Consider the following 13,455-nt stretch of genomic DNA (forward strand, 5'->3'; position numbering starts at 1 on the left):
ACCCGAAAAAGCTCCATCCCCGAAACAAAGCTCACTGCGAGCTTCATTTTCCCGCACTGTGCCTTATGAAAAGAAAAGTGACATGTGGTGTACTATAACTAAAGCGGTGTCCTATCACATTGCTAAAGATATGGTCCCTATTGCAACTGTGAAACAAGTCGGATTTAAAAAGCTACTGAAAACTATGGACCCGAGATATGAGCTTCCCAGTCGCAACTATTTTGCACGAGAAGCACTGCCACAAATGTACAATGAAGTCAGACTGAGCCTTGCTGACCGGCTCGCTAACGTGACCCATTTTGCTTTGACCAGCGATATGTGGTCGAGCAGGACGTGTGGGCCGTACATGAGCGTGACAGTTCACTTCATTCAAGACTGGGAGATAAAAACAGTGTGTCTCCAGACAAGTTATTTCCCCCAGGATCACACTGGTGAGCATATAGCTGAGGCCCTACAGGACGCAATTGCAAGCTGGAAACTCCAAGAAAAGCATCTGGTTGCTATAACAACCGACAACGGGAGCAACATCGTCAAAGCGGTTGAGCTGAACAAGTGGCTGAGGATGCAGTGCTTCAGTCACAGATTACACCTGGCTATTGGTGAGTGCAGTGTTCTAAGGAGTATTCAGATTTTTTACTTTAAACAAAAACATATTAAAATGTTAGTTTTTCCTTATTTTCCTGTGTGTGTCTGTCTGCAACTTTCACACGTAGGCCTAAACAGTGTGGAGTTTTTACTGGAGTAGAAATATGAAGTAGCATTAAAAAATAGCATCCATTCTAAGAACAACAAGAACGAAACATGAGTAAATGTACATATAGTAAAGTCATCATTTATAAATTCTACAAAAATAATAATACATAAAAATCTCTTACAGGATTAAAATTCAGAAAATAAATGAATATAATATTTGTTATTTATGTTTAGGACTGGTGTTGATTAAAAAAATAAACTATAAAACGAGAAAATAATATTAATGTAGAATAAATCTAAAGCTTGATTTTGGAAAGCACTTGGCTGTATGAGTGTGTTAAAGTGAAACCAGAGTTGAATTTCTCGCATAAACCCATTTAATTAATAGTTTTTTATGATTCTGACAGGACATGGCATGAATGACACGCGCGTCACTCAGGCCATTTCTCTGTGCAAGAGAGTTGTAAGCTGTTTTTCATACAGCTGGAAGAAAAGGAGACATCTTGCTGAAGTCCAGATTCAGCTGGGTCTGCCAAGTCACAAACTCATAACCGAGTCTGCCACACGCTGGGGGTCAAGGCAGCAGATGATAGAGAGAGTCCTGGAGCAGGAAGGAGCACTAGCCAAAGTCCTGTCTAGTGACATAAAGACCAGACACCTTGTCCCTACCTGGCAGGACTTAGAGGTCCTAGAAGCAGTCCAAAAGGTCCTGAAACCTCTCCAGGACTTTACCGATGCTTTGTCAGGTGAGGAGTACATCACTCTATCATATGTGAAACCTGTGCTGCACCTTTTTAACGAAAGTCTCCTGGCATGTGAAGAGGGTGATAGCGAGCTTCGCAAATCGATCAAGACCAGCATTGTTGAGTACCTCAACAGTAAGTATTCTGAACCAGCCACTACTGACCTACTGGAGATGGCTTCATTTGTGGATCCACGGTTCAGGACCACCTACATCCCAAGTGAAAAGGTCGATGCATTGAAGCACAGAGCTGTCTTGGAGGTGGAGACGCTACTGGCTGATCAGAGCAGCTGTCAGCAGCCTTACTTACGTGTGCCTACTGTGCCTGAGCCTGCAGATGGAGAAGCAGCAGCAGTGGCACCAAAAGCTAAGAAGACACTGGCAAGCTTCTTCAAGCAGCGCACAGCAACCACCACTGCACCAACCAAGAGGGGGGCTATTGAAAATGAACTGTCAAGTTACTTGCAGTCAGCAAGTGTGGAGAGTGACACTGATCCCCTCAAGTGGTGGAAGGATCATGAATTTGTCTTTCCAGCTCTGAGCCACCTGGCAAAAAAGTATCTCTTGGTACCAGCTAGCAGTTCACCCTCCGAAAGGGTTTTCAGCTGCAGTGGCAATATTGTGACCTGCCACAGAGCATCTCTGAAGCCAGATGCCGTTGACAGGCTGGTGTTTCTCGCACAAAATCTGTAAACTAAGGAGGACACGCTTGTCTGTATTCTAATGTCTACCTCAAGACAGCACTACTGTTTATGTTGTTTTTAAGTAAAAAAAGATGTTTAAAAACATTTTCCTTAAACTGAGCACTTTATTTTGTTCTTTCTTTATATATAAATGCTGCCCTTACTAGGGCTAATGTTGATATTGTACTTTTCTCATAAAAGATTGGCCTATTTTTTTTTCATAGGCTATTTTTATTTAAGGTATTTTTTTACAGAGCTTTGATTTAAAAAAAAAAAAGGTACTCCTGTTGTTATACAGTATTTATGTTTACATTTTATAGTTATTTGAACAGCTGAGCATTTATTCATTCATTTGATTTTGCAACTGTTCACTGAAATAGCCGGTTTCAATAAAACTACCTGTGACATGTCATATTTGGCTTTGACTTTGACTGAACATTTGCCGTCACTTTGTAATAAAAATATCGGGATATATATCGTATATCGATATTCAGCCTAAATATATCGGGATATGACTTTTGGTCCATATTGCCCAGCCCTAATGTGCATGGAGGAGTCATTGTTAACGTTAACAAATTGGAATCTATCTGATAAATATGATTTAAACCAGTGTAGTGCTGTTCCTTTAATTCCTATATGTTGTTCTAATCTCTGTAGCAGAATCTTATGATCTATTGTGTCAAAGGCTGCACTAAGGTCCAACAAGACGAGGACAGAGACAAGTCCATCATCTGATGCCATAAGAAGGTCATTGGTGACTTTCAGTAGTGCCGTTTCTGTGCTGTGATGGGTTCTAAATCCTGACTGAAATTTGACCAATAAACCGTTACTATCTAAGTAACCGCACAGCTGGTTAGCAACGGCTTTTTCTAGGATTTTGGAAATGAAGGGCAGGTTGGATATGGGTCTATAGTTAGCTAAAACCTCTGGATCAAGCGTAGGCTTTTTAAGCAGAGGTTTAATAACGGCTACCTTAAAAGCCTGTGGTACGTAGCCGGTTAGCAAAGACATATTAATCTGATTTAAAATGGAACGGTCAATTAGGGGGAGGACTTCTTTAAAAAGTCTAGTTGGAACAGAGCCCAGCTGACAAGTAGTTGGTTTAGATGATGAAACTAACGAGGTCAGTTCAGGAAGATCAATAGAGTAAAATTTGTTTAGACATAAATCTGGTGCTATGGTTTCAGGACCATACAATGTATCAGTGTTATTCACTGGGAGGAGGTGGTGGATTTTATCCCTGATGGTTGTAATTTTATTAGTGAAGAAGCTCATGAAGTCATTGCTTCTCAGATCTAGAGGAATAGATGGGTCAGTAGAGGTGTGACTTTCTGTCAGCCTGGCTACAGTGCTGAAGAGGAACCTGGGGTTGTTCCTATTTTCATCTATTAATAATGAATAATAAGAGGTTCGGGCATTTCTAAGTGCTTTTTTGTAATTTATAAGGCTATTCTTCCAGGCTAGGTGGAAGTCTTGGTGATTGGTGGAACACCACTTCCTTTCTAGCTTCCGCGATGTCTGTTTTAGAACGCGCGTTTGGGAATTATACCATGGAGCTAATCTCCTCTGACTTACTTTCTTCTTTTTTAATGGGGCAACAGCTTCAAGTGCTGTTTTTAGTGAGGCTGCAGTACTATTTACAAAGTTATCAACAAGTGTGGGAGTAAGGTCTTGATAATCTTCTTGTATAGTACTGACACATGGCTGAGAGGGAAGGGAAGAGGGGAGCAGTTCTTTAAATTTGTGAACAGTTTTGTCGGATAGACATCGACTATAGTAGAATTTCCGTCCAGAATTGACGTAATTAACAATTCTGAATTCAAATGTAAGTAAAAAATGGTCAGACAGAAGAGGGTTCTGTTGGAATAGTTATATTTTCTATGTCAATGCCATATGTCAGGGCAAGATCAAGAGTGTGATTCAGGCAGTGGGTCAGTTGATTCACATGTTGAGTGAAACCAATCGAGTCTATTATTGATTTAAATGCTGAACTAAGGCTGTCATTGGCAAAATCTACATGAATATTGAAATCACCTGCTATAATGATCTGATCTGTTTTAAGATAATTGCATTTATCACTGCAGAAATCTTTTGTGATTTACCTCTAAACCTCTGATCAAATTATTATTATTATTGGGATCAGATGTTTTTTCCCTTCCCATAACCCCTTTTGGTCCAAAGTTCCAAAACTTTCAATACCAATTGTTTTTGTTCTCCTTTGCCTAATAGAACATGGAGATCAGAATTTGATACCTTTCCAGTGAGTCAATGTAAGCTACTGAGACAACACAGTGATTGAACACACAAGAAAGTGTTACTTACAGAGGTGAGGGAAGAGTTCAGAATCTTCCATTGATATGCATATATCAAATCCTCTAGTTACATCTACGCCTTGTGATGTTAAAATTAGCATATTACTCAATGAACACATCAAATCTCTACCAATAAAATCTATCAGCCAGCGTGGTGACAACAAAAATGTATGTTTAAAATTTCCTTAACCTCATTTTAACAAAACAATGGTACAGTGTATCTCTCTATATACTGTTCCCAGCTCCACCGCTACTCAATCACACTATGTGTATTGGTTCTCAGGACAATCCCTGATCTAATGTCCTGATATTCACTTCAGTTAACCAAAATTCACATGCTCCAGTACAAATATCCCTACATTTCTTATTTCCTTCTAATTTGTCCTCACTAACTCGTTCATCTCTAACTCGTTCCTCTCTAACTATCACTTATTAACATATACTGAACATTAAGAAAAGAAAGTGGATTAGCGTTATCCTTATCTTTCTTTCCTTTGCCAATGTTTAAACCCATTTCTCTAATAGGTTGTCTCAGCAGTTTTAACATATCTCTTATTTATCAATTTAAACTCCCCATTTGTTCAACAAAATACAAAATTTGGAGGACCAAAGTTATGCTGATATGGGAAAAGACATTTAGAAATTCCCTAATTTATTTTAATCCGTTCTTTTTAATTTACTTTTGTTAAAAATGTGTTGTTAGGATTTTAATTTTAGGATTTAAGTCTTTCTTAATAACCTCAAAAAGCCAATTATACCCCTAATATACTTAAGTTTACTTAAATGTACTTACCTTAACTTACCTTTGGGGGTTGAGAACTTCTCTTAAAGCAGATTCATCGCAGTGTCGAGATGATCCTGGCTCAGGTCTCAGTCCTTCAGTCCCAGTCACATCTCCAGTGCAAAACTCTATTTACTATATTATATCATAGTTTGTTAAATCATGAACTCGACGTCAGAACCCAATATAACAATAACAAGATTAAAATCAACAAACACTCCGTATATTCCTATTATTATATCTTGTATATATCCATACTCCTTAACTCTGTGACCTCCTCTCAGATCACCAACCTGCTTATTCTAATACCATACTCATACTCATTCTATATTAACTCTGTGGTCTCCAAGACCACCCGTGATCTCCAAGATCACCCGAAGCTTCCTTGATTCTACATCGGTTCCAAACCTTGCCATGCAGACACGTCTGTCACTCACCCTGTGAGAGAACCGTTTCCCTTCTGAATTTGTCTTCCCAGAAAGACAGTGTCTTTGTGCTAATTGGTCCGCTGGATCACAGCAGTGAGAGCACTCTTTGGTTCTCAGGCATCAGGCCCTCACGTCTCTACCTTCTTTTGTCAGGGAGGTTGAGGTCAGAGTCCCAGACTCCCTGCTCAGTTTTACCTTTCAGCCCTGAGATCCAGAGTGTCTTCTCACAAGAGTGATCCTGCCGACAACACCAAAATTGTGGTGGCAATTTCTGTGAAACAAGCACAAAGTCAAACACTTCTTTCTGAAAGTTTAATTCAGCATCTGCAGATGGACTCATCAGTACACATCACCTGAATGACATGCACAAATGAGCAAAGAACATAGGAGAATCAGTGTTCCTATAACTCGCAGCCCCCTCCCACTAAGCATGCAAAGGTATTTATTACCCTCCTGTAGTTTCTCTCAGTGGAGGAGATATCCTGTCCATTTGTTTACATGTTCTGTGGATGACCCCCCTGTGAGACCCCAGGTGTGAGATCCCAATAAGAGATACCAAGAGATACCATAAAGTTGTGGTTTCTCGAGGCCATAAAACTCAAGTCTCTTAAGCCACCATCATAAACCTTAAGGTTACCCTTTTAGATTAACAATTTGGTCAACTCTTTGGTCACTCATTCACATACATACATCATGCAATTAAACATACACAAATGTAAAAATTTCCATTACAGGAGCAATGTAAGCCATGCTTCAGCATAAGGTCATATATCATCTGGGGCTCAGTGCATCGCACTGTGATCATGTTGGTGGCAGACCCAGGTGGCAACACTACCAGGCTGTGGGGTTCCTGTCAGGGTGACATGAAACAAACAAACGATTTGTGGAAAAGGAGTATATAAACTTTTCTTTTTTTTTTTTGAGAAAAAAAAAGTTTAAGAGAGGATGTGCTCAGTACTTACATGTCTGCAGGATAGCTTAAACATCATCCTATGGTCTGCAACGGTCAGCTCTTTTCTTAGGGTCCGACTGCACGCTTTCACCAATGCTACTGTCTTCATGACATTTTCGTAGAAGCTAACTCCTGGCTGAATCTCAGTGTATGTGACACTATATTGGTTGACAATTTCAGTCAATGGTTGTTTATCTGTCAACAATAACTCAAAAGCTCCAGAGCCCAATAGATTAAACGTCGGGTCTGCCCATAGCCTCTTCATTGTAGAGAACAGTTTGGCTATATAACTCCAAACACCAGCGCTGGATAGGTGAGCGCAAATAACTCTCAAATGCTGGGTCTCATTTTCTGTACAGTTCCACCTGCTCATGTACCACCAAGACCTGATGTGGGTTAATTGATGTGAGGCTGTGGCACACGGCACCATCGGACAACCACTGTCATGTACTCCATCATTTTAAAGCTTGTCGAGCAGACAGAGATCTGTTTCTGAGGAGAAACCAAGCACAGAACGATCTTTTCTGCTTTTATGCACTGATGAGGACCTTAAAATGTCCGTACAGATCTGAATCATCCCACTTCATAAATTTATCCAAACACCCCTTGTTTGTCTCACCAAGGTTTCTCATTTTTTTTAAACGAAAGGTGGTTGGATAAATTACAAAATATCTGGTTGGATATACAACATGTGATTGGATAAATGAGAAACCTGACCGGAGCAACGACGTCCGGTCGAATAAACGAGAGGTGGTCGGATAAATGAAAAAACATCTGGTTGGATATTGTGGTGGCAATTTCTGTGTCTCTTAAGCCACCATCATAAACCTTAAGGTTACCCTTTTTAGATTAACAATTTGGTCAACCATTGTCCGCTCATGCAATTAAATGTAATTTCCATTACAGGTTAAAACAAATAGGAGAATGTAACAAACTTCAGGAGCTTGAAGTACCATTGTAATCTTTTTTTTTTAATTTTAACTGAATTTTGGAGAAGAAGATTGTCCTCAACTAGATGCATTGGATAATCCATAGTAGAAAACAGGAGAGCTTACAGAGAGCTTTTTCTTGCAGCATTCAATTCCATTGCCATCTTCTCCTGAGCCCCCTGTGCCTCGACAGCAACAGCAGCTGCCATCTCTTCCAGAGCCTCCTGTGTCTGGACAGCAGCGACAGTGTCAGCTGCCATCTCTTCCAGAGCCTCCTGTGTCTGGACAGCAGCGACAATGTCAGCTGCCATCTCTTCCAGAGCCTCCTGTGTCTGGACAGGGAGAAGGAACTCTGTCTCCTGAAGCCCCGGAAATCACCTTTCCTTTGCTACATGAACACAATCAGACACATTAGAAGACAGATACAAACGGAGGCTCAGAGGTAGGTGTGTGTGTGTGTGTGTGTGTGTGTGTTTGCATTAATGTGTGTGATACTTACAATAATCCAACAGGAGCCAGCCTCACCTCCAGGTGTTTGGTCAGCTTCACTGCTGGCACATTGTTGAACTGGAGACAAGAACAGACACAAAATAAGAGATAAGACAACCTGCATCCTCTGTGTCATCTGTCCCCTTGGTGTCAGAGAGTTAAAACCACAACCTGTTAGTTATAATAGTTTTCAAGATTTGTATCAGTGCCTCATCCATAAGCAAGTCATACACTATACTGAGCCTTTATAATCAGTATCAAAGTCCCCGTCTCTTCTCTGCCCACTGAAATACTTCTTATTCATCCAGTAATGAAATGTAACAGAATACTTTATATTAACAAAAGTAAAAGTAAAGTCACATTATTAAAACCTACTCTATTATAAGAAAAATAGGTCATTAAAATATTTGCATAAATACATTTGGTCAGAAGTATAAATGCATGTATATCTGCATATATATATATATATGGTATTTTTATAAATGCGATTTTAATTTTATTTTGTAGATCATTTGTTTTATTATATTTCTAATATCTATTTGGTATGTATCATAATGCATATCAACAATGAACTGGTGTCTTTCTTGTTTTGCACAAGTTAAATCTGGGTATATAGATGTGTCATGATGTCAAGAATTATAGTTAGAGAACAGTTTTAGAAGTGTGGTCATAGACACAGCTGGATGAGGTTTGTGTGACACAGAGTCTCAAACCTACAAAGCAAAGACACATACTCTCTTTTCAACGTTGGGGTCAACGACTGCACAGTCAGGAGTTTCGAGCTCAGCAACAGCGTTTAGTGTCTGTTCCGTCTTCGAAAGCTTGACATACGGCATGTCATCATCCTGCTAGCTCTCACATTTTCTCTTTCTGTGGAAAAACAGAAAAAACACAGAAAGCATGAATTACCAATGTTTAAAACTGTGAGGAAAGAAAAGAACATGAAAGCATCTCAATCAAAGAAATATAAATTCATGACAGAAAAGGTGACTGTGAACTAGTCAGGCAGACTTACTGTGAGTGGCGGTTGTTCACGGGAAAAGGAAGTCTGTCTCCTGGAGACCCGTAAACCCCCTTTCCTTTGCTACATAAACACAATCAGACACATAAGAAGACAAATAGAAACAGTAGCTCAGAGGTGTGTTTGTGTGTGTTTGCATTAATGTGTGCGATAATTACAATAATCCAACAGGAGCCAGCCTCACCTCCAGGTGTTTGGTCAGCTTCCCTGATGGCACATTGTTGAACTGGAGACAAGAACAGACACAAAATAAGAGATAAGACAACCTGCATCCTCTGTCCCCTTGGTGTCAGAGAGTTAAAACCACCACCACACACATTTATACCTAACCCAGCCTTGTATAATCTCTGTCCTGATCTTAATATTGTCCTCCTGAACATGATGAACCAAAGATGAATAATATCTGTAACCTGTAGTTGCTCTGTGGTGTTTCCCAGAACTCTAAAGCACAGCACTATCACTGACACCACTGATTATTTAAACAACCACAGAAGAAATCAATCATGCAGTTTTTACAATTTAATGAAAGAAGAATTTCTTTGTGCCAAACAGGAGGTTTCTACCAATGTAAACGTTTCTATACTCAGTCAGGTTCACTACTCTGAGTACTCATGAATTACCCCCTCCTCCATTAATAAGTATCTTTCTTGATACAGGTATTGATAAAGTTCCTCTGAATTGCTCTCTAACCTATAGTTAGTACCTTACCTGTGTCTGGATGTGAGGCCCTGCCTGGCTGAACACGGGGCCTGACTGCAGGACACTTAGCTGCTGGTGGTTTATGGCAGCAGCCAGTTCACCATTGGGTTTCAGGAGGATGCTGCTCCAAGCTGAGAGGTGATGCTATTGGGGGGGGGGGGGGGGGGGGGTCCCCATCAGAACCAGTCCAGTTGAACAAGTCATGCCATTCCTGAGCAGGGACATCTTGAGGAAGTGGATGGTTATTTGTGTCCTCTGACAGTTTGTTGACCACTGCCCAGATCATGTCCAACAACTCCTTGTCGTCCATCTCCTCCAAAGTAAGGTCACTTTCTGCCCTCAGGTCCCTAAAATTCTGGTGTGTAGCCGTCCATTTCATTGTTGTTCTTCTGTGACATTGATGAGACACTGGGTTTGAGACACTGCAACAAGCTTACATGCTGATAAATACAAATGAATGAACCAATGTATTATGAAATAAAACTATACAAGTGTAACCCTTCTGAGAGGAAAAGAGAATATTACTGAAAAATAGTAACTAGGTTCAATAACCAGTGAAATCAGAAGTTCTAAGATCGACTATGGAGCCCAGGATTGATCAAACGATGACGCAGGAATGAGACAAACTCAGTATACTCCTTAAGAAACAATAACGCTTCCCTATCTATTACAGGATGGGAAGGATGAATAAAAACATCAATCAGACAAATTATCACAACTCTTACCCGGGTAAGTATAGAAAATAAAAAATAAAATAAAGTTTTACAGCTACGTTTTTTCTAAAGTTCAGTTCACCTGTTTTCAGTCACTGTTCAGTCAACACCGTGAAGGTGTGAACTGTTGCGTGGATGGTGTGTGTGTGTGTGTGTATGTGAAGTGTAAAAGGATTCAGGTTCCACGGCGTAGTATCTCTAAGTATCCTCCGGGGTCTGGCTCGCCATCAAACTTTGACTGGTTCCAACATCCAGGTAGGTCAAACTCTCAATGGGTCCATCAAAAAACCTGACCTACGATAAGTTGGATCAGAGCATTCATCTTAATTTTCTCAAATCTCAAAAAATGAATTATAGTACATTAATCATGTTAAATCTACATAAACTCTTTATCAATAGAGAATAGGCCTGGGCCGATAATCAATAAATCAATTAATCGCACGATAAATTAAAATGAACTCGATAATTTTTCCGACCTCGATATATTGCCATGTGCATGCGCGTTTGTTTTCCTCTTCTCTCGCCTCCAAGCAGGCTGGATGACAAGAGGGTTCACTCTGTGCTCGGTCTCAGCACCTGGGGGCGTTTGTTCCATAGCGGAATGAACCCTCTTGTCAGTCATCCAGTCTCTTTGTCTCTGTGGGGGGAGGCAGGGCCGCTAGCATTGGCTCCACACCAAGCGGCAACATCCCGGGCTGAGCGCTGAGGCCAATGCTGAAGTGCAAAAACTGCAGTTCACTGGGTGGCCACTTGAGGCTGGCTCCAAGAGGGAGTCAATGGGAATTGACTCCCATGTTAAAACACCAGACTTTAGAGCAGAATTAAACCTGTTTACAGCCTGGTTCAAAAAACGGTTTTAGTCTCAATCAGTAAGTTCTTCCTTCGTAACAACTCTGGGGGGGGCAATACAGAGGTTTGAAATTGTGAATAATTATCACTTGATTGACACGTGACGTCACCATTAGCTCGTCACTCTGGCGGTTAGCCTGTGGTCTGCTCGGCTTCACCTGAGCTAACAGGCTAATTCCCGTCACTGAACGCGACCGGGTCTGGGGAGGAGTTTTCACTCACATGTGAATATTATCGTTTGTTGTTCGGCTGATTGTCCTTACGGAGAAGTGTCTGTGGTGTGTAAAGTACTGCCTTTTATTTACGTGTCAGTAGTGATGAGCAGGTATCATTGTCTCTGTACCTGGCTGGTTATCTTAGCTCCGCTAACCTCCAGGCAACATACCAGCAGTAATGGCAATGCTAACGGGAGTGACGGGGGTTATTAAACCGACATGAAGCGGTTCACACAGCGGAGAGAGGAGCATTAGAGTTTATGGTGATAAATCTTTTAAACTGAAGGCAACTGTGTGTTTAGTGAATGAGCTCCACCAAGTTAGATATTTAACTTTATGTAAAGTTGTTCAGCTCCCCAACCTATTTGGCTTGACTACGTTACTGTGGGTAACTTCAGTAATAATGTTTTATTAGATTATTGGTTCAGAAATAACGTTAGTGCAGCTGCTGCAGTGTGAAACTTGTTGAGCTGGACTTTATTTATGAATGAACAGTTTACCTACCAGGTATAGACCTGTTTTCATAACTTACTAACAATTAAAGCAAATGATTGCACATGATGCATTACATTATAAATGCAATACTTTTAATGTGAAAGAACTCCATACTGCACATTCATTGTAGTACACTGTTTAATCCCAAACCATATTCAAATACATAGTTGAATATCCACAGAATATAAGGACATAGACTTTGTTAGAAAGTAACACTTATCTCGGCAATAATGCCATACTTTAAGTTTCCTGTCATTTTATTAGGGACGGACGAACCTGAGGGACACAGCTGTGCTGACCGTGTTGTCTCTTATGACAAAAAAGAAAAGACTTTTTATCTAAAGTTTGTCAAATCAGAAAGTAAAAGATGAACATTGTTGTGATAACAGTGTTCATTTTACCAACCATAATGGATATAGAAATTGACTCAATATTATTAACATGTTGACCAGCCTGAAGCTGCCGATCTCCACCTTGTTGCTGCTGCCACAGTGGATTCAGAGGACATCAGGTGTTGCAGTGCTTCATGTAATGAAATGAAAAAAGTCACGGTAAAGGATGTTTTATGCTGAAATCATTGTCATATCTGTAGATATTAAGGAACAGAGGAGAAACACGATTATTTACAGATACTGTACAATACAATAGCCTACAATAATTTTTACACATGTAATATGAGCTGTGTTAAGCAGCCAAGACTGGTACTTATAGTTTATTCTGTGTTCAGCAGGTGGAAGCACCACAGATTTCAGCCAAATTGATGTACTAAAAAAAATAAACATTGTACAAAAAAATGTCTTTCTACCACATCTGTAATAACCGAATGAGCAAGGTGAGCCCATCAACACGGACGAGCCAGTTCAAAAGTGGTGGCAACAAAAAAAAGCAACACAACAAACTCGCATGCCCACCTAAAGCACAACCACCCGACCCAGTGTTCCCAGCTGGGGAAAAAAAAGTGCACCTCAAGATGCAGAGCCTTCATCCCGAAAGTCAACACTCACTGAGGCGTTTGGTCGACAAAGTAAATATAAATGGAGCAAAACTGGTAGTTTGCTGCATCGCAAAAGAAATGCTGCCCTTTAGTACAGCTGAAAAGCCAGCATTGAGAGAGATGCTGCAAACGTTTGACAGACAGAACGAATTGCCTGCGAGAAAATACATGTCACAAACGGCCTAAATGTTCAATATTTATTGAAGTGCAATTTTGTTAATCGAAACTTGATAAGCCATTTTATTTATTGTCTTGGTTGTGTGTGGTTTTATATTTGAGTGCTGTTTTTGCTAACAGAGATTGAGAGTCCATTTTATTCTTTGTTTGTTTTATTTATTTAGGATATTTCAACGTTCCTGAAATTACAATTACGATGGTAAAAATCACTGAAAAATAAAAGTTTATTCTATTTGAAAGGGTGTGCATTATTATGATATATTATCATGTTGACAATAATATC

At 40.1% G+C, this 13,455-nt stretch overlaps 1 protein-coding gene across 1 annotated transcript; it reads left to right on the forward strand.

Annotated features, from left to right (window-relative positions):
• Positions 1-316: 316 nt before the first annotated feature.
• On the forward strand, positions 317-2,128 carry LOC138406630 (E3 SUMO-protein ligase ZBED1-like). Its single transcript, XM_069519221.1, has 2 exons — positions 317-599; positions 1,101-2,128. The coding sequence occupies exons 1-2, from the start codon at positions 317-319 to the stop codon at positions 2,126-2,128; spliced, it is 1,311 nt and encodes a 436-aa protein (XP_069375322.1).
• The last annotated feature ends 11,327 nt before the right edge of the window (positions 2,129-13,455 follow it).

The sequence above is a fragment of the Paralichthys olivaceus genome, chromosome 22, assembly GCF_024713975.1.
Source record: "Paralichthys olivaceus isolate ysfri-2021 chromosome 22, ASM2471397v2, whole genome shotgun sequence".
Classification (NCBI taxonomy): domain Eukaryota; kingdom Metazoa; phylum Chordata; class Actinopteri; order Pleuronectiformes; family Paralichthyidae; genus Paralichthys; species Paralichthys olivaceus.

What these genes read in the sequence shown, in the direction of transcription:
- LOC138406630 (XM_069519221.1), top strand. Translation starts at nt 317, where the DNA reads ATGTGGTCGAGCAGGACGTGTGGGCCGTACATGAGCGTGACAGTTCAC. An exon ending in CAGATTACACCTGGCTATTG is followed by an intron (nt 600 to 1,100) that starts GTGAGTGCAGTG and finishes TGATTCTGACAG; the next exon opens with GACATGGCATGAATGACACG.